The sequence below is a fragment of the Amphiprion ocellaris genome, chromosome 9 (assembly GCF_022539595.1).
Source record: "Amphiprion ocellaris isolate individual 3 ecotype Okinawa chromosome 9, ASM2253959v1, whole genome shotgun sequence".
Taxonomy (NCBI): domain Eukaryota; kingdom Metazoa; phylum Chordata; class Actinopteri; family Pomacentridae; genus Amphiprion; species Amphiprion ocellaris.
Window position 1 is genome coordinate 12,698,215 of NC_072774.1, and position 22,301 is coordinate 12,720,515.

The following is a 22,301-nucleotide window of genomic DNA, read 5'->3' on the forward strand; positions in this document are numbered from 1 at the left end:
ATGTGACATGAGCAAACAGAAACTACTTGGAGTTCAAAGGGTTAACAAAGCTTTCTGAACTCCTTGCAGTATTTTATACTACACTTAATTTACTGCTCTCATGCTTTTTTGTTACATTTTGGACATTCGATGTTTCCCTTTCATTCAGCTTGATGGTTTTTATTAGTTTTTCTTAAGAGCACTTGTCAGTATCATGAAAAGCTGTTGTGAAGTTATGACTATTATTATTATTAATTTTGCATAGTAACTGTGGGTGAGAGGTGGAGGTGCTGCTCAGTGTCCTCCTGGACTAGTAAACTGCTTTGTGGACCGAGGCTCACATCACTGACTCATTGCTGTGCATGCAGTAATGCTCCCTTGCCGTTTCCACTGGAAAGGCCTTCAGTGTGTGTGATGGAGTGGTGCATGTGAAGATCAGCCACTTGACTAATGGCCAGCTGTCTTTCCTGCTGTGTATGAGAAGTGTGTTTGTGCGAGGAGAGGCAGAAAGAGAGAGAAAGTGAGGAAATGTCTGCGATTGAGAGGAAAAGGCTGATTCATACCGCTGGAACAGTCGTCGCCTCGCCAGCCGCCTTCGCACTGGCAGCGATCCGGAGCGACACACCGGCCGTGGACACACTCCTTGGTGCAGCGAGCTGTTGATGAGAAACACTATTAGTCAAAGTTTTGTCAGAGTTTTCAATGTAAAGGCGATCTGAAGCCTTTTAACAGAAAACTGCATGAGACAGAGAAGCAGCAGCAGAAATAACCACTGACGTTAGCGCCATTTTTAACATGCACAAGGTATCTTTTCCGCATCACTAAACCTAACAATTGCTATCAGGCTCTCAGTCCAATCAGGGTTTCTGAATCTAGTTCTGTATTTGTTCACAAACTTCTTACAAGAACAAACTATAATCTTAAACCAATATTAGGAAGTTCAAAGTATATTACGGCCAAATTTGTGCAGACAAAACCTGGAATCAAAGCTGACAAAAAATGTCACTTTTCAATGTCACTGTCTTGTTTAAAATCTGAGTAAAATGTAATTATGATGCTAGTTTCTTATTTAACATGTAGTTCAATTATCATTAGACGACACAAGATTGAATAACAATTACAGATGTTGCCCTTTTATGCTATACTCACAAAAAGGACAAACAATGTAAAGAATAAATCATCAAGCAATTAAAAAAAAGCTGTTTTTCTGGTGATGTAAAGGATAAATTTTGTTCTTATAGCGTGCAAGTCAGTTTCAGGCTTTTTCTTTCAGCCTCCTTTTGGTGTTAAAAACAAAAAATAAATATAAAATCATAACTCATACCATTAAACAGACGTACTGAAAATCCTATAAAGTCAAGAAATACAAGGATTTTGTGTTTATCGGTGTCTGTTTTAGGATTATATCAATTTACAATTGCCAGCATGACAAACACATGGCATTATAACTGCAAATGATGCTATTTTTCAAGAGAACTGATTTGTGTTATATGTGTGTTGATCGGTTATCTCTAACATAACTTGCTCTGAAGCCAGTTAAGTGTTTAGAATAAGATGATAAAAAGTGAACCACCGTTGCAGTCCTGAAAACCCAGAATTAAACCTAAAGTTACCTCGATTACCTCTAATCCTGCTTCATAGTGCAGACCTTTGGCCAGGACAGTAAAATACATCATCAGGCTTGCAAATAGAACAACACTCAGAACCAAGCGATGGTATACAAGTGTTAAAAAAAAAAAAAAAATCAGTTGTTTTTCTAATGTTTTTCTGAAAACTCCAAGAAACGTGAAAGCTTTGTTTCCCATCTCTGTTCGAACTGAGAGACAGATATCTGTCCTATGAGATAATGACTGGAGGAAGGGCTCCGTGAAATCAGTTTGCACAGATATGCAGGTAGTTTGTCCAGAACAGTTTCATAAATATAAATACACTGATGACTCAAGGCCAAGGATGACCAGCCAACTTTGGATTACAGACAACTGGGAAGAGTTCTAGGTTCAGCTTCATGCGCTGGTGCATTAATATATAACATGTTGTTGTAGGGGTAGGTCTGGGACGGCTCGGGGAACTTGGGCCAGGGTAGGCTGCAGAGTAGCCATCCTCTGTGGTCCTCTGGCCTGCCCCCTGGACGCCTCGCCCAGCCTCCCCACTTTTAATGCACCACATGACACTCAGGGTTACAGTATCACGGTGCAGGGATAATGTCTCCAGTCTGGGATCGGGAGACATGTTAACAGGGAGTAATGGGGGGGATTTCACCAATATGGCCTCACTGGTGGGACCCGGCCACCTTATGGCTATGGGGTGGCGGGGGTGGACCATCATCCGTGTTGCTGTGGCTGGGGGGTCCCCGGGACCTGGGAGCTGTGGTCGGGGGGGGTTCTCCTGCGTGCCCGACGGGTCCAGGCTGGTGCGATGGCTCTTGGTGGGCTGAGGGGGCTGGATTGGCCGTCCTGGTGGGCGCTGTGGCTGTACTGCGGGCTGGTGGCATGTGGTGGCTCTGTCCTGGTGGGTTGTCAGGGCGCATTGCGGGGAGTGGGGGCCCTGGGTGTACTGCGCTCACCTGGGGCCTGGTGCGGGGGGTATGCGGGGTGCCTCCCTGTTGGCGTCGCCGGGCCCCACCACACTGTCCATTTTTACCCTCTGGACTCGCATCGGGTCCCGGCTCCGATTTCCTCTGGCCGGCTCCCGGTGGCGGCCTGCCTTGTGATGGGCTGGTTGCCGCCCCTTCGGTGGGCCGCTCGGCCCGTGTCTGGCTTCCTGGCTGTGTGGGGCCGTTGGCCCCCTCGGGGGAGGGAGAAGGGGTGGGGTTGGGCGGGTCGAGTGGTGGGGTGGGGGGTTTGGTGGGGGTTAGGGTTTGGGTGGCGGGTGGGTCCTCGTGCCCCGGGCCGCCTGGGTCGGTCTTGGCGCGCTGGGGGTGTCGGTAGCTGCTCCCTCTTGTTCTCCGGGTTCGCGTCGTTCACGGTGGCCCCGGTGGCTCTCTGGGGGCGCCACCCTGTGGCTCCTACGGCCCGGGGGGAGGGGTGCCCTGTTGGCTTGGCCCTGCCTTGCCGTGATTGCTGTTCTGGGCTTCGGGGTTCTTCACACTTGCATGTTTGATCAGGTCTCGCCAGCCACTGCTGAGTCCCATTTCAGTGAATGATGGGACCCGCCAGAATGTGCTGAGAATCTCTCCAGACTCTCTACCCTAAACTCATTCTCTCTTGCACTTGTATCCTCTTCTGGCCTGTTCTATTCTATTCTATACTATCAAGACATCCACAATTATGGTGCTCAGTACCGTTTGTTTAATTATTTATTTATTGTATCTCTTTTTCTTTTGTGCTGGTTTGGATTTCTTTTCTTTTTTCAAAATTTTTTTAATTTTTTAAATTTTTTTTTTTTAATTGATTGACAGTTAGTAGTTGGGAATAACACACCACCTTACTATCTTTAATTGCAATAGCACCGCCTGTTAATTGCTATCCCTGTTCGTCCAGTTTCGTCCTGTCCAGTCTTTGTTTCCCCCACACATCACTGAGGTGTAGCACTGCCCTCCCTGACTTATAATAGGGAATTCTCATAAAGAATGTCTGCTTAGCTTTCAGGGAGGGCTGGTGATGGTCACACACATGCACTAAATATTAAAATATTTGGCTGCAAGACTAAAATATGCATCGATCTCATATAATGTTGACTCCCCTTTTGTGGAGTTAAACAATGAGAACAAATGCAGACAAAAAAAAAAAAAAAAAAACATGTTGCAATTATCAGTCTGTGGTAAAAAGGTACAATCGACCAGTTCTTCTGTGACTATGGGAGAAAAGCAGGAATTGTCTTTAAATGAAAACTGCAGCTTTAATCAAAATTTCTTCAAAAGGTTTTCAGTAAGAAAACTTGTCATAGTCTTTGGGTTTTGTTTTCTTTTTACTTCCTGTTTTATTCGATGTTGCCTTTCCTTGTGCTTCGCTTGTGTTTTTACTTCCTTCCTTTGTCTGTTTCCCTCCTCTTTTGATGAGTTTCACCTGTCTTTTCTTTCTAATCAGTTTTGAGTGTATCTTTGCCATTTGCTCTCGTTTCATCTTCGATTTGTTTCCCTCGTGTTGACCTGCCTGGTTTTCCTCATGCTCCTGATCTGATTTTGGTTTTTGAACTCTGATGGATTATTTCATTCCTTGATTCTGTGTGATTCTGTACTTTAGTTACCTTTTGGATATTTTTGATTCATGTTTTTTTCATTATTATTATTCATCTGGACTTTACTTACCTTTTGTACCAGTTTTTTTTTTTCCATTTGCTTTTGATTTCTACAACCTGCTTCAGGTGTCTGCATTTGGGTCCTCGCTCCAGCACCTGCCCTGATAAAACTGATAAGTCACACTGCAATTCTCTTTGACTGAGAAACTGACTGGGTTTGTTGAGCTGGAAGAGCCATGTTAAGAAAAGAAAAGGCTTGTTGTGCAGACTATTTTCTGAAAAGTTCCCAGTGTAACATTCAGAAAACCCTTCATAATAATGGCAACAGTCGTAGTGATGGCCACGTTAATCATGTTAATATATCAGGTTTATAGTTATCTTGGGCTGTAGTGTCCAAAGCGGCTCTTGATTGACCAAATTTTCATTGGTAGAACAATCAATAGTGCTACTTTGATAATAAAAAGTGTGGATCAATGCGTTTCCAGCATTAATCCATTCTCCAGGACATCACCTGTGAACCCTGCGATGTCTTCAACCTAATGGAGTCTGCTAGGTCTAACTTCTGTACATTTAATGAATGTTAACTCAACATCAACCATGACTGAGACATTTTGGGAAGTTTTCATTTTTGAAAGTACCTTATAATCTGTTCACAAAATGGCAATAAAAAAACACAACAATTTGTGCAAATCACTCCATTGTTACATGTACCATTTTAATAGTTTAGTTTCTGTGAAATGTCTAACAAGGGAAACATGAAAATGGAGATCAGGTTCCAAGAGTCAGGATGACGTCTTCAGTTCTTTTCTTTGTTCAAGCAAAACCCAAAGACAACCGAGAAATGCAGCAAATCCACCCGAATAGCAGCCAGTTAATGTTCTTTTGCTTGACTAAATGATTAATTGAAGAATTTTTGTCTCTTTTCTATAAGACCCACATGTGTCATGTTTGTATTTTTTTTTAAAAAAGATATTATAGATATCAAAGATTGTGTGGCTGTTAAATCTGTTTCAAAGACGCACTTTTGAGTTGTTCATTGAATCACAAATCTATTCAGCTGAATTGCATTCTTTCCCTCTAAATGAATTCCACCCATCGTAAGCGGCGTATGAGCTGCCAACCCGACAGCTGGGCTCAACCACGCAATTGAAAGCTGCAGTGTTAAGATGCCATTCATACTGACAAGAAGCTTCTTTTTTAAAGGGTGGTGTGTGTGCCAACATCTCCAATAGTTCTGCTAATAATTAACTTAATTCAAACTCACATTTATGAGTGGAGACTAATAATTCCGCCTCAAGTCTCTTTTTTTTTCACCCAAGACAAGTTTTTTTTTTCTGCTGACAACCACATGTTTCTTTCTTTCCATTCAAGCACAATAAACAATCATTTCACTGATTATTTTCTTCTGTTTCCTTGCAGGCATGTGGATACTGAAGGAGGGAGATTGAGGGGATCTAACACGCCATCAAATGAAAGAGGTAAGTGTAATTATATGTATTTACAAGAATGAAAAAAACACTGCATAGCACAGAAAGTGGGTTTAGAGTCCACAGATGACATGTTGATGATATATTTCAATTATAAAACAGAGAACAGCGACCAGTCGGCTCCATCTGGGCTTCTCTGGTGTCAGTCAGTAAAATCAGAGGCTTTTGTGTTTGGCTACAAAAGAAAACGAGTACACAAAGAGGCAGTGTTTCCTCTAAAGGTGACTCACAATCAGTGACCATAAATGCACGGTATCTCTGCTGAGAGGCGAACATTTACCTCCAAAATGTCAGTTTTTCAAGCACAAAGCACAGAAACCTTGTTATTAACATGCTGCGATTCTGAGATCATCCAGTGACGGCGAAGGTAGAATTTACTCACCCTGTACTAACTAAAGTTTGGTTTCACTTTATTTATGTATGTCGCCGCTGATTGTTGTTAGTAACAACGTGTCAGCAAACCGTTGCACCAAATGACTACAATTTTCAACCAACTGTTATCTATTTTAACTTCTGCACATTGTTGGCCTGTAAAACTGCATCAAAGAGCCCATATTCTGCTTTTTTTGGGTTTCTCCCATTCCTTCAGGGTGCTACGTTGCAGAGAAACACTAACAACATTTAGCCTACTCTTGAACTACAAGTCAAGCAGGAAGTCGGGCAGAGTCGGGTACAAATCTTTAATAATTCACTAAAAATCCAGCAAACTAAGGCTGGTTCAGACACTGATTCTCAGCTAAAAATCTACGTCTCAAAAACCTGAACTGGTATACGCTGATTTGGGATTTCAATTCTAGTTGTACACCTCCTTCATTTGTTTTTGGTAATTTACAGTCTCTTTTAGTTTTGCTGTTACATTACATTCCGTAGAGTTTGCAATAATTCAGTCTAACCTTTTGTGAAACATAATTGTGACAAATTCCAACTTGCTTAGTAAAATAAAGCATTTAGCCCATTAATAGCTTATTTTACAGCACAAGGTTTTTTGATCAGCATAACTTCTCAGTTGGGATTTTTAACTACTACCATCAGGTACCTGTACCGGTAAAAACTAAAACTAAATTAATTAAATATCCACATTAAAGAATCTAAAATACCACAAAAAAGTGATGGAATTGGTTAAAAAAAAAGCTTCACTAATCTGTCACATCACTAAAACTAAACCCTGACATGATGTTTTGTAAATCTGTCTTCCTTTTGACTCTCTGATATTTAATGCCAGACTTAACTACAACTGAATAAAAGAGCTCTGACTACTTTATTTTCATAAACACACTCAGTTTGGACCAGAATTCACACTCATAATATTATTCATATGATGCAGGCTTTGCCTTGAGGTGCCACAACTCTGAACTCAGCAGATGCTTAGCTGATGAAATAAAAGTTGCTGAAAGGATGCGAAACCCTGAAATGAGAATATCTTTAATATGTTTTGCTTTAAAATTCCAGAAATTACTGCCAGCAGCAGGAGAAGCTCCAGTGGGAACTGAACCCATAATTTTGGTTATTCATGTGCCACGTGCTGCTCAAATTGACAAAGCCCACTGGAACTGAAGAAACCCCCAGCTCACTGTAAGTAATGAGCATGACTTACTGTGTGTCATTGTTTTCTCACAAACCACAATTCTGGCAAGATTTCTGCTGTTGCACTCAATTATTGCTGATAGTGTTCCTCCAGCATCAACAAATTCAGCAGCACGTTGCTTTGTTTAAACACTGTGGGCTTTGATTTCCCAACATGCATCACAATTCTAGGTTGTTTGATGGATTATTTTATAAAAAATGACAAAGAAAATCCGTGTGAAGGATCTGGTTAAGTGAGTGAAAGTTACTACTGTTTGTATAAACATGCAAACTGAGCTGTGATTACTGCAAAGTTCTTTGCAATGGTGACAAATTTGCATTAAAGCAGGTGAGAAGCAGTTTTTTTTAGCATCAAGAAATTTTTGATGCCCCTAAAGAGTTTTTTTGGGGGGGGTTTCTGCAGTTTTGTCATCTAAACAATGTAGTTGTTTTACAGAAATGGTAGTAGTAACTCTTTTACTGTGTATGAATCTGCTGAAAGTATAATTATTTTACAGATATTTGCTGTTATTTTCACTATTTTAATAGCTTTTGAAAGCTAGAGTATTCCATCAGTTTTTAAAAATGTGTTTTCTCTGGGATTTGACATTTTTGTTCATCCTTTGGCCTGCATGCAGAGACCCAAAGGTAGCTTGGATCATCCACTAAATGCATGGCTGATTGTCTAATTCACAGCTGTGGTCCCTTTATATGATCCCTGAAAAAGTACAGCGTTAAAATTAAAGACATGATTACAGTTTGTACCACAGTTATTGACTAGTTGTAGTTTATAAGCTGGGGAAGCAGTTAGCCGTTGCTTGTTGAACATCCTTTACATGACCCAGGGTGACATAAAAAGTTCTACAACTTCAGATTTCTTTAAAGCTTGACTGTTTTTCATGTCTTGGTGAAGCAAAATGTGCACCAGGCTGACGTAATTATACTTTAGTTTGTGTTTAAGCACGTGACAAATGGGCACCACATAATCATTGTTCATATCTTTGTTACTTCACTCTAGTTTTAAGTTTATTTGGTCCTTGCTAAAGAGTCTCCTCCACTTTTTGCACCTTAGCTTCCCTGTTGTCTGTCTCTTGAATGCTACTACTACTACTACAACTACTACTATGAGCAATAATATTAATATCAATAACTTATTTTATAACTAAGTTACAAAGTGCTTTGTAATGAGGAAAATGTCAAATTAGACAGATAATAAAAACTAATTGAAACAAATAAGATCCTAAACATGCAATAGCACAAGATAGAATAGTTAAATCATGTCACTGTTTTTTATACAACACATTTAAAACAAGAAATGCTTTCTGGTCAAAAAAAATTAAAAATTATTATGATTGCTGTTCCAGAAGTAACCTAACAGTTTACGTATTGGGTTAAGACATTGTAGAGCCATTTATGTTGTGATTTTTAACTGAGTTATTTACATATTATGAATTCAAATCCAACAAAAATGATATAAAATACTGTTCTGTTTACAAACCATATTAAGGCTGAGACACTACAGTGTTATTAAATTTGGGGATTGACCCCAGAAATGTAGTAATATAGCTAAAAATCTACGGCTTAATTACTTTACTTATCTAAGTATCTGCAGCATTATCAGTTATGACCTGACTTTTGACCCTACAAAAAGTAGACATAAAAAAAAAATCAAATCCCACAATCCTTTGGTGCCTCTTCAAGCAAGCTTTGTTTTTTATAGTGTTGAAGTGTTTCAGCTGAAGGCAACGTGACTTCTCAAACACATTTTACCTCCATCCAAGAGAGGGTGTGAATAAATGGCTCAGACTCCTCACCAGTCAGTCAGAACTGAGAAACACCTTCAAGAACCAAAAGGAAGTCCAGTTTCCTTCTGCTGAAGCACTAAAACTTAGAATGACCTGGATGACTTAGAATCTCTGCAGCCAAACACTAACGTACAGGAAAGATTCCTGTCGGTACTTACGGACACATTTGTCTCCGCTCTCGTAGTAGCCTGGACAGCACTGGTACCTCTTGCGGTAGTCCGTCTTCACCGCCTGCCTGTAGGCTGTTTTGTAGGTGATCCTGAAAGAATAACACAGTCAGACATGATGCACTGACTCTCCGCCAGCAGGAAGCGAATTGTGGTTCTGCTGCTACCTGTGGCGCAGACATCTGTAGGAGGTCCGAGGGTCCGAGCAGGGCTCCTCGGTCACATGGTCGTACGGATGAGAGTAGGACTCTTTGACTGAGGTGGTGAAGCTGAAAAACAGAGCAAACAAGAGTTATTTTACACATCAGCAAAGAAAACAGGTTAGATTCACCTTAAAGAAGGCACAATTACCTTAAAAGATAAGTTTAAGATTAGCAGTGTTGGTCATTCTCCTACTTTGGTCCAAACCGTCTTTTGAGGACCAGCTGTGTAGATATTTTAAAGCCAACTCACCTGAATGACTCACTGACTTTTGACCTCAGGTTTTTGAGAAATGTTTAACTTTTGGATGAATTGTGAAGTGTGGCTCAGATATCCAAGACTCCCTCAGGATGAATCCTACCAGACTGAATGTAATCCTAACTTTGGCGATCCTGTGCTGACCTTTCCGGTAATGCCACCAGCAGGTTTTCACTTCTCCTGTGAAATATCTGAACATCTGTTGGATAGATTGTGGTGGAAAAAATGTGCAGACATTTGTGGTTCTCAGAGGATGAAGCCTAATGACTTTGATGACTTACATTTGTAGTTTTGAGTGAAATGCTTCAGCAGCTATTGGATGGACTGTTATTAAATGTGGTACATTTATTAGTGCCCTCATCAGGTTGATAGTTTGTCCAGTACTGGAGGTTATCACCCGCTCGAAGAATGACGCTTGTTTTGTAGTTAGTGCTACTTACCAAATGCCACTTCATAAAATTCTGCTCAATAAATGAAAAAAACACGACAAAAATTGTTGAAATTGAACTATAAACTCTGGCATCAAAACACCTGTTGTTTAATTTTAATATTTGCAAGTTATTGTCTCCATTTGACAGCTACTGATTAATGTACTAGAGACTGCAAATACAGATTGTTGACAACATAAATTATCCCCATCGCCCCCTGGTGGCTGGTTTCAGTATCAGTCCTAAGTCCCGCCCCTCATTCTTGAAAAATTCAAAGTTGCTGAAATCAATTTTCCCACATCAGTTTCTGTCACATCATGTTGCTTTACTGAGTGTTCAACTGATTACTTTTATTTAATTTCATTGTTATTAATCAGTTATTTGATGCTGTAAAACAGACGTATGTCATCATGATTGACAGCTGTTCTGAGTAAAATGAAGGCAGACTTCTGTTAAGGAAAAACTGTGTTTGTCCTTAAAATGTGACTTATTGTCTGTTTCAAATCAAATGACTTCTACTTACACTAAATTATTTTTTCTGCAGTAAACTGCACTGATATTTTGTGGTATCTGTGGGGTCACTTTAGTCAACAATTTAATGTTTGTGTTTGTATTACTAAGTTAACACTGATGTTACATCAGCTAAATAAGAGCACAACCGATCCACGTGAAAAAGCAGTTGATATATAACTAGCTAAGTAGCTAGCAGTTTTTTTTCCTGTAAATTTCTAGAAAATTGTAAAAATTGTAGTTGTAACTAGGCGACTTTTCACTCGCTGCATGTGCAGTATGTCGCAAACATTTACAGAAACTAGGGCTGGACCCGAATATCTGAATATTCGGTCGTCACGGTGGTATCTGAGTATTTATTTTGAGATCCGACAAATATTCAAATTACCCCCCTGACCCGTGCGATCGGTATTTGACTCGTCCCTTCGAACCCCACCCCCAATGGACGCTACGACCCGATCCGAATATTCAGATATTTGTCATTAATCGGGGCCGAATATCCGGAGCCCAGAAATTGCTATTCAGGCCAGCCCTAACAGAAACGGCTCACTAATAGGTCGCTTTGTCTCCGTTTCTCCACAAAACTGGAAATTTTTACCATGTTTTTTGCTGCTCGAAGGTTGTTTCTGTTGTTGGAAGTTAGAAAATGGTAACAGGAGAATGCTTCATGAGATGCGCAGCCCAAATAGTAGACTTAAATGCAAAGTCTATATCCAGGAGTCAGATTTTCTTAATGTTATTACCCTAGTCTCTCTTTACCATCCAATCAAATTACAAAAAGCCCAAAACTGACTATTAAAAATAAAGAAGAACTTGATTTTCTTCAGGCCCTGAACCTGGTAACCAACCATCTATTTCTGGTTCACCTATTTCATAACCGTGATTACATGGTATCTATCACAACACAATATACAATTACAGGGCATGACAAACAAAGATGGAATCTGGTTTAAAAACAATGGTTTGGCTAATCTGGCAAAAGTAAAGGAGCAGAAACCAGCTGTTGAGTTTAAAGTTTTTTGTAAAAAAAAAAAAACAAAACAAAACCTTAATCCTCCACATGTACACAGCAAGTATATAATAGTGGTAGTTCTTGTCTGACCACTGACCCTCCTCAGTCCTGTAAACTACAAGCTTTCATCAACATGTTTGCATGCACTGTAGGAGGAGATATGATTCATTTCATGTCATTAGCAGCAGATATTGTTTGTTTGGTCCTACTCAAACAGGCCTCACCTCTCCCACAGGCTGCACACATTGGGGTCTCTTGGGTTCAGGGAGCAGCTCAGACCGATCAGGAAGCAGAAAAGCAGCAGGACTGCAGAGCTCTGCAGAGTCGGCATGATCCTGAGGGGAAACAAAAGGATGGACTTTAAAAAAAAAGATTAAACATTTTAGCAGGGATGGCACGAGGCCAAAAATATTCCTGTTTTTACAGAAAGAAATACAGCAGACTGACACAAATCAACTGCAAACAAATATGCAAGCTCATAAAGTTGTCTTTGTCACAGAAGAAGGTTTTTGAGAAAAGTAACATTCATTGAGGAATGAATCTGTGCAGCTTTGAAACACTGCAGTAAGTCTACAGTGGAAAATGTTATCTAACTGGAGGTTTACATTCATTGTTTTTGTTTTTATTTACTGTAATAAAGATTTCACAGTGTGCTGCATGGAAACGTTCATTGAGAACTGGTTCTGGGCACCTATAAATTGCAGTTAAGCTTCACCCTCTGACTGTAAAAGAGTTCATTAAATGTTCAGCAGAGGTGAGGCAAACTGCCAGACTCAAGCGTAACGCCGTCTGCTCCCCGCTGAGCTCCACGCCGCCTCGATGGAGAACATAAAACTCAGGCATCAGGAGGCAGCAGACAGGACAGCAGGGGTAGAGAAGGAGCGTCGCAGGGAAAATGAGACCAAGAAAGAGGGATCAGAGTCAAGAAATGTGACTCTCAAATTCATCCTGACCCCTATCAATCAGTGGTGCAGTGAAGCCTCCACACTCTGCTGTCCCCTTCCACACTTCAGCAGCATCTGGATCCCATCAGAGCGTCTCGGCACAGGGACCCAGTCAGGCTCTCAGGGAGCAGGAGGGAAACCATTTTTCCCGCTTTTCTCCTTAAAAATATCCCATGGAAACGAACACAAGTTCAGCAGGCCAGTCGTGTGAGCCTTCTGCTAAAAGTGTCGTGGGAATGTGATGGCATTTCTTGAAAACGGGGACGTCATGTTGACAGAGGTTCAGTCAGGCCTGTTCCTTAATGTTTTCTCAACAAGGCCCCTCTGACAGAATTACTGTACCACGGCTTCACATGTCATCGTGACACTGCAGCCTCAGATCAGGATTATCTTTGGTCATGGACAAACATCTCAGATCTCAGAAGGAGTCATAATAAATCAGTCTCATGCTGTTAAACCGTCTTCCTTAGAGCTTTTCAAGAAAGTTTGAAGGAACTTCACAGATTGTGTCTTTAGGGTTTGAACAACTTATGTCACTATGTAAGAATGTTATAGAGACGAGTTTAGGAAGCCAAGACGTCATCCTAAGAACCAAAGTAAATAAATAAATTAAGTCAGTTATTCTAATGTACCTTTTAGACACTGGACTGGCCACTGGGCAGAGTTGCAGAGCAAAACAGGCAAAGTTATTAAAACTTCCAGCAGGACAACATCACCTCTTCCTTTGCAGGCAGCTACTGGTTTGTCGCAAACACCAACAAAGATGCCTTGTTCCTACTGGCCGCACAGGCATACATCACAGCATGCCTTGCTTGCCAACTGGGCCACTACACTTTCCTTGGCTCAAACCACAGCTGTACATTGCAAGCAATTAAAGTGACTGGTCTGGCAGTGCCTTCTGTGTGAGGGGAGCTTCATTCAGTTGATTCTGCAGCACATAATTGTCTGGAAGCACCTGAGCATCTTACGCTACAGGGGCAGAAACGCTCTTGCTTGTTTGCTTTTCTTTAAACAAATTACAGTTGTCTTGGGCGGAGCTCAGCGAAGGATGCAGCTTCAACGTTCCCTCAAAACAGTGATGGTGGAAATAGTTTGGTGGAACATTTGGAATATAATCCACTGCAAAAAAAAACTAACTTGCTGCAAATGCACAATACAAATCCTCGGCAAATCGTGAAACTTTCAGTGTGGTAGGTCGCTGCCCAGAGTTTCCTGTCTTGAAGAAAATGGTAACATGCACCAGTGGCAGTAAAGGCTAGCAGGACATAAACTGTCATCCAGGCAGACTCTTCTGCAGATGTCGACATGCAAACAAAATTTGACAATATGTAGGATGACTGCATGTCTGCTGGAAAAGTGAACTACGCATTAGTTTCGTGCACGTAATGTGTCCACGTTCCCCTGCAACTGTCTGCAGGCAGCCTTCAATTGACCTTGATGGTTCAACCTGAAGGAAGAAGCAATTTGTGTGCAAAATAATTTCACTCTAAACCAAAGGTGTAAAGCTCAGGATGACGTTAGAGGTAAAGATTAGTCACCAAAATCATCGGGATTCATCCTCAGGGAAAGATGAATGCTCATCCTAAGTTTAATTCATAACTCACTCTTGAGATATTTTGGTCTGGTGGTGGGCTGACCAGAGCTAACTGAGAATAAACTCACCAGCATCTTTGCTACCTTGACTAAAAACACTGGGTAGAAACTACGAGTTTTGGCTTTGCTGGGAGTAATTTCCATTGCATCACTTCACTGCTCTAACCTTGCCTGTCTCTTTCAGTTTTTTTGTGATTTTGTCTGTCACTTTTCATGCTTGTGTTTGCATCTGAAGCCACTGAGCTCACTGCAAGAGTTTTCCTCATATGGACTTATTGTCCCCTTAAGCACCTATTCTTTGAAATTTCCACCTGAAACGCATCCTCAAATTTGTTTACTGAGGTAAAAATCAACAATGTTGGGCCCTATGGATAAGATACACTTGGGACAAATTTAAGATACAACAAGCCTCCTTATCCTCATCACCAGCTCAACAAACTCAACACACTTAAACAGCAAATACTGACATTTTAATTTCTTCCTGATCAAAATTCTAAATTAGACACTAAATAAGTCTTCTAACAATGAGTCAGTCGTGATATTATTCCGCCAAATCTGATGCAACAGAAATACATCCATTTTAATCACAGTAGCACCAGAAAGCCTCTTCATTGAATGTGTCACACTCTGCAAACCTTCAAAAAATAGCAGCAGGTTGCATTTTTTAGCAGCTGCAACCTAGAAGGGAGTTCTGACTTTTAAGCACAGACTGTGTCTTTGGTGGCTCGTACTTTTGGAACAATTTTACCTGTTGACACATGAAAAGGTTTTTTAAAAAAAGTACAGTTGGTTATGCAAATCAGTGGAAAAAACATAATTTGGAGGTTTGATCCTGGTGCTGGCTGTACTTTCCACTGCTGAGCTCCGTCTCCTTCGTGTCGTCTGTTCGCGGTGGAGAAAGTTCCTCACTTTTCGTGTGCATATTTGCATTTTAAGTCACTGTGTTTGGGAAATTTTGAGAAATCTCCTAAAATGAGAAGAAGATTTTTCTGTGGCTTGTTGAATAATGCATTCCTCTAATACTGCCAAGGTCAGCGGTTCAGCTCCCATCAGAGACACTTCGAGTGTGTTTACAGAACTTGTTCTTCATGGTACAGAGGAGGAGTGTCTCATGTGTTTGTAGAAGATGTTGGCCTTAAACATCTCTGCAATCAGTCAGATGCTCACTGAGCATATTTACATCTCCATTATCTCTGTCCAGTGGCTGCTTATCACCGCTGGAGACTTGACATGGTGAGGAGAGCAGCATAAATCTGCATGAGTGAACAGATCTTGTGTTTCTGATAAACTGCCTCTTGCTGCTCTCCTTCCCAGCGTCAGGAGTTAATTCACTTGCTGGCACAAATGCTAACGCCTAAGAAATCTGTGCCACAAAAACAGCATTTTATGAGAACAGGCATATGGCTTTTATTAAGAGGAGTCATCAACTTCACCAGCCACTTCATTGGACTGGGGGTAAATATTTTTCATTACCTTCTTTTCATTTTAATTGTGCTTCATTAGAGAAAGGCTTCAGACCGCATGGGAATTCTTAAACGCTGAGAAAGAGCGCTTAATGAGTGCAGGCGGAGTTGTTTTGAAGCTGGCGCTTGTTTGCGTTGGGGTTACCTACAGGGGGAACGGGGGGCAGGTAGACGTCTGGAGCTCCAGGTGGTTCTATCATCATCTGGAAGTGGAAGTCTTCAGGGAGGACGCCCTGTTTGTTTCGTGGCAGGTATTCCACCACAACTGTAGACTGATTAGCTCTTCCTCTCTCCTCCTTTTCACATAATAACCTTCTACTCCATTACATTCAGCCCGTAAGCTGCCATTATTTCCTTTGAGCTTCTTCCAGACAGCAGCTCTGAACCTTTTCACTTGGACGAGCTTGGCCGCAGCAAAGAAATGATGTATTGTTGAAGTTTTTCCAATCCTATTAGATGCACTTAGCTAACAGCTAGATGGCAGTAATGTAAGCACACCTACACATTTCACATTCACTGGTCGTACAATGTAAAGTCTGGACCGGGATCAGTAAAAAACCACAATAGTGGAGGTTACGCCAACATATTTTTGGTCTTATTTGTAATGAAAAAAGCAGACAATCTCATTCAGCGCAGTGAAACTTTCATGTGGCTCTATAAACCAATAGAAAATAGGCAAAATACCACACACACATAGACGTACGTGCACGCACTCACAAAATCTAACACCCACTGCTCTGTTTCGAACTCTTTCATGGACTGATCGTGTGTTTTCATGTTCTGGAGACATCAAATGAGTCCCATACGCTACAGCCAGTTCAGAGAGAAGTTATTTTTAGTATCTGAGGACATTTCGCGAATTCGCCGTCGAGGCCCAAAGCAGTGGCCCACGTGAACGTTTGTCGTACCAACCAAGGAATGCTGTGAGCTGTTTAAGGGCCCCGCGACACTGTTTCCAGAACCACACAGGGGCCTCAAGTGAATACAAAGCCCAAATGAAAACAGATGCACTCGTTTTATATTAATCTCACCAGACACTCGCGCTCGTGTTATTACCATATTCCGTTTCAATCACAGGCCCTTCAGGATGCATAAGTGCTCACAACTAAAAAATGATCTTGATTCGATTTCATGCAATAGAGACGTTTTCTTGACACATGAGTTTTCCCATCGGACATATATTAGTTAGACAGTCAGGACAGCGGATACAGACTTTAATCTCTCATGTGATTATCAATAGAACCAAGTAACAGCAACCTGTTAAAGAAACATTCAACGCTTATTTCAAGCAGCTGCCTAGCTTAGCTTAAAGAATGGATATTCAGGGGAAACAGCTAACCTTGCTCCTTCCCAAGCTACCAAAATCCATCTACCAGCAACTCTAATTAACTCATTATGACAGCCGAATTGTTAATCTATACAAAAACCACAGTGTGCAAATATTAGGATATTATGTGGGTTATATGCAGGCGCAGTCCAACCATTGGTCATTTTGTTAATGCAAAATGTAAGTCAGAAACTCTGCACACTTTTACTCCTCAAATAATTCTCCTTTAAACCATTCACTTAAAGGCAATGTTGTTAGGCTTCTTTTCATTTGTTTTGCAAACATTTTTTTAAACAAAATTGAGCAAAAAGTAACAAAATTTTAACCTGCAGCAGGAAACCCACACTGCAGCTCCTGATCAGTAAAACTTTACTTGATCCTCCGTACCCCAAAACATGCCAGCAGGACTGAAAGACATCTTTAATAAACTTCCCAAAATTATACCAAGTATTAGAAGCATAGAAACACAGAAAGAATTGTCAGACTTTCCAACGGTCTTTGAACTAATCTTAAATGTTGCACCATGTCCACGGGAAGAAAAACCAAATAGAAGCATAAAATCAAGAGATATTAAAATGACTTTACAGGTCTCATTTTAAAGTGTTTGCACAAACCAGATTCTGTAAAATCCAAAAATTGTGTGAATCTCAGCATGTGTGACAAACAACCACATAATTCAAATTCAGGGAGTTTTCAGCTGAACTGCAGGTTGTGCTTACGCAGCGCAGAACAAACACAAGTATGGAAGCAAATTAAAAATGTAAGTAGTTAAATATCTATAGTGTTTGGATCCACCTCTTTGTTTGCAGCATTAGTAACTCTTGTGTACACTTGAAAAACTGTTGTACAGGTTGATTCCAGAACTTTATATTTTTGTAAACTAAATAATCATGAGAAATTCCTTTTTTTTTTTTTTTTTTATTGTATATCTCATCACAACTGTGTTTTACTGTACAGAGGACATTTTTGAGTTCTCTCTACCTCTAGGCATGGTTGCACCATTTTAATATTGATAATGCTGCTGAATACTGGTTAAATCATTCAGTATTTGCATCACTGTCATCCTGTCACAAAGTCTTTTTTATGACACCTGTGGCTGCCACCCCGTTATATAAAATCAGATCAAGACATCTCTACTTCTTTGCCAGTTCCAGACACACTGGTCATTTTTTTATACTATTAGGTAGTTGATTATAAGCAGGAATAAACATGCAGTTGCAAATGTTTTGTTCTTTTTCATAAGGATGATCTGGAACCTCTTCTCTGGCCATATTATTAGCTGTGTTAAAGTTTATTTTCATTTCTGACTCCTTGCTGCTTCGTTTTGCTGCTGCCTGGCTGGAGAGAGCAGCTCTGACAGCAAACACTGTTCCCAGCCATGCTAATGCAATGGCTGCTGTTGGCTGTTTATCATATCTCAGTGTTTCCAGCATGTTGAGAGTTATTGTGGAGCAGTGGCTGTGACCAATGTTCATGCAAAAATTCATGCAGTTTACTAGCTGTGGACAGAGAAGCCTCTAGTGTCCATCAGTTCCTGCAGTGCAGCAGCTCAGACAAGTTTGTGACAAAAATGAGTATGAAAAGAGTGAAATAAGGTGTTCCAATGTCAGATTTACTCAAGTTGAAACCAAGTAGCTGCCAAGAAACACACAGACAGACCTGCTAAATGTCAGACACACCGGTGCGACCAGTGAAAATATTTAGTCGCATTCGACAGGTTTTTGGTCGCAGGCTAAAGCCCAGTAAGGAGGCTGCTTTGACCTTCGGGAGCCATTTGAGGTTCAGTTTCCTCCCCAGAGACTGTAACATGTGGACAAGAGGAAATAAAATAAGTGATCAAATATTTGCAATTGAATTCAGTTTTTTTGATTTCATCCTCTTGAGAAGGATCAAAACTAGGTTACCTATAAAAGAGCTTCTTTTCATTCTGGTGACATTTGAGGCAAAGCACATGGCACTGATCAAACTGTTTGCTTCTCTGTTTCCTTTCCATCTAACCTCAGATTTCTGTCTCTGTATTTATTTCTATGCAGCTGCAGCACTAATTGAGGCAGAAAATATTAGTCACCCGCTGGAAGGGAAAGTGGAGGAAAGAAAAATAAAATAGACGGAATAACGTATTGGTTGGGATGTTCAGAGAGACAGTGAGAAGAACACAGAGATAACGGTGCCAAATGCAAGTTCATTTTAAAGTCAGCGTGCTGTGGTGTCAGTCAGACCAAAGAACTACAAAATACACTTCCATCTTTCAGACTCTGTCATGTTTTTCCAGCATCAATAGCATAAAAACTTAAAATGCCTTTATTCTGTTTTAAAATTCAAAAAAAAAAAAAAAAAACTCAATGAGGCTACAAAAGAAAAGCAACACGGTGAAATACTGCAGGCTGTTTTGCAGACTCTCTATGACACATGTCCTGCAGGTGCAATGCATTTATATGGGTATGAATCCAAAAGCTGGTCATTTATGTTTTGTTTCATGCTAACCTGGTAATAAGTAACTCTAATACTAGAACCAGATTCCCACTAAGAGTTTTATGTTTGACATAAAAGTGTTTATAAAAGGTTACTAATAAAGCAGTGCTGCAACAGGTGGAGGAAAAAGCCTGTTTTCTGCTGGGATTACTTTAATAGAAAGCACAAATGTAACCGGATATTGTTGAATTACGCAAAATGAGATGCATTCAATTATACGTATTTTGGAAAACATGAGAGGATTACATGTGGGAATATTATTAAAAATAAAATCGAGGAACTTGGAAGGCTGCTTAAATGGAGGCAGGTGGTTCTAACGTGATTTCCTGATCACTGTCATTGTGGTATAAACACAGACATTAGAAATTCAAGAGTTTGATGACAGAAATCTGAATGTTTTTGTGGTTTTCTAATCTCTCGGATTACAGTTTTAGTGGAGGACGGCTTCAGAATGAGAGTGGGCTGCTCAGTGCATCAGCATACAACTGAACTTTCAGAGTGATTTAATCAAGCAGTGGTTCCCAAAGGGAGGGATAAGGAGTGGTTAAACTCCATTATAATGCCATTAGAACAACGAGAGAGCAGCAATGAACAATCATCATTCTTGTATCTGACTTTACTCCCCAGTGTTCTGCCCACCCAAACTCAACTCAAATCTCCTCAAATTGAGCTCCTGGAGACAAAATCAGAGTTACAGGAGTCTGTGGCTTCATGCAGGCCCTTTAGGAGTCCCATGATGTGAAATAGCACATTAGAAACCAGCTCACTCTGCAGTATTTTGAGCATTAAAAACTGGCAAAACCTCCTGTGAAAGACAAAGAAATTGGAGACCAAAGGATAAGAATCCGCTCATATGTTTCCTGGGAACACGTCGGTCACACTGCTCACGATTAAAGCCCTGCTGTGCACCATTACACTTAAAAGCTGGCCTATAAAGTTGCGGTGTATCGCAGCCTTGAGGAGATTGAAATGATCACCCTCTGATAGGGATCGTTACGGGTATCAAAAAGTGTCCTCTGCAGGCGGCTGCAGCCGGAGGGTTGTGCTGCGAATTTGCAGTTCAGCTCTTAGAATAACAAATCTATAAAAACTGCTCGAAGGCAGAAACTGACAGAAACTGGAATAAATTAGCCAAAGTCCTCCATGTGACACATCGACCGCAGCCACAGTCCCCCTCCTCCCCATCCCACCCTCACATTAAACCAGAGTTACTGTAAACTGAATATAAAACCCATAATCCTTTGCATCTGGGTTATCGTCTTGGCGCACAGGACGGGTTTGGCGGCTCGACCGCAGCGAGGGCTGGCATACACTCTGCAGTTGCTGCCATACCTCATGTTGGGTGGGTGGTGGGTGTGATTTTGTTTTTTGTTTTTTTTTATTTTGAGGAGGGGATGTCAGAGATCCATAACAGCACACTAGAGAAACGGTGATATGCCACACTCCAAAACGTAATATGAGAACACACACCCACAGATTTCATGGCATTCGTCAAATTTGCCACATTATTAATTGAGAAATCTCTACGCCCACATGAACACGTCAGCTGTGTTTACAGTAAAGACTTGGTATACGGTAAAAGGTGGTACCCTGTTGCAATAAACAGCAGAATCTCCCTGCATTCAGGGAAAAAAAACTCTTGAGTGGAAAACTCTTGGCAGCTCGAATGCAGTTGACGCTTCTCGGGGGAGTTGCATGACAAAAGGATGATCTAGCAAGGGAAGGAGGAGGGGGAGGCCCTGCAGAGATCTTGGAAGTCTGAGTTTCGCTGAGTGAGCTCTGCACTCTTTGCTATCTGCAAGATTGATGCAAGTGAGTTCTTGAACTTTTGACCTTTTGAACTTGAACATTTTTGCAAAGTCTGTTTCTTCTTGTCTCCCCTTTCACACAATTGCATTGTCTTCATTTGGCTCTTTACTCTGCGACTGTGTCTTATAATTGTGTCAGCAGATCTTCCCCACAGTTTCCATTAATAACATGGGAATAAATAATTTGGATCCTCCTCAGCAAAGCACTCGGTACCAACAGGCACTTAAATACAGCGACAGATGCCCAGTGCAGTCTGCCAATCTGTCCTCTGGTCTGAGTCATTCTGAAACTCTGTTAATTAGCAGAGCTGCAATGGAAAATCTAATGAAACCATGTCAACTCTGTGTCATCTCTGCGGCAACATCACGCCAACTTTTATTTGGCAAACTCAGGCTTTGTGGTCTGCGATGCTTTATGTAACTGAGAAAAACAGAAAATAATATGCGTTCCCCTTTCTTGGTCCCCAGGTGTATTTAGTCAGGTTTGCTATTCTCTGTTGTTATTCAAGAGAAACTCACCTCAAAGCAGAACATATATGCTATACTTCATGTATAAAGATAATCAAAAACTAGCAAATTAGGCACCTCGAGGCCTCAACAACTTAAAAATGAAAAATGTGGCAAAAGCGGAAGCAGATTTAACCATCTGAACCCCAAAAAGCTGAGTTGAACAAGCGTGTAATCTCCAAAAACTCCAAAATGACACCTTTTATCAAAGCCAGAAACTGTAATAACAGAAAGAATTGTTGAATTTTCAACTTGAATTATTTATCGGCGACTTGCAGCTCCACTGAAACACAAATCTAAGCCTAAAATCGTGATATTTAATTAAAATGTTTTTATTCTACAGGTCACCAAAAATAAACCATTTGCACTAACCAAACTTTGTTAAAAACTAAAAATTCTGCATTGCTTGGCGCAACAGCGAAGCTGATAATGACTCAGCTTCAACCCACAGTCATGTGACAAAAAATCAGAGTGTTTTTGACAGAATAGGGCTGAACTGCAGGCTGTGTGTCCACAAAGCTGGAAGGTGACTTGTATGTAAACAAATAAAATGTAAAATATATGTTGTATGTAGAGTCACTATTTTTTCCAGTTCTGTAAA

At 40.7% G+C, this 22,301-nt stretch overlaps 1 protein-coding gene across 1 annotated transcript in view; it reads right to left on the bottom strand.

Annotated features, from left to right (window-relative positions):
• The window catches only part of pear1 (platelet endothelial aggregation receptor 1), a 72,917-nt gene that overhangs the window by 32,268 nt on the left and 18,348 nt on the right, over nt 1–22,301 (bottom strand). The window contains exons 2-5 of the mRNA XM_023284602.3: nt 11,811–11,921; nt 9,345–9,446; nt 9,169–9,269; nt 543–635 (exon numbers count right to left, since the gene is read on the bottom strand). Coding sequence (XP_023140370.2) covers nt 543–635; nt 9,169–9,269; nt 9,345–9,446; nt 11,811–11,917 — 403 coding nt within the window. The 5' untranslated portion in view covers nt 11,918–11,921. The remainder of the gene's footprint in view (nt 1–542; nt 636–9,168; nt 9,270–9,344; nt 9,447–11,810; nt 11,922–22,301) is intronic.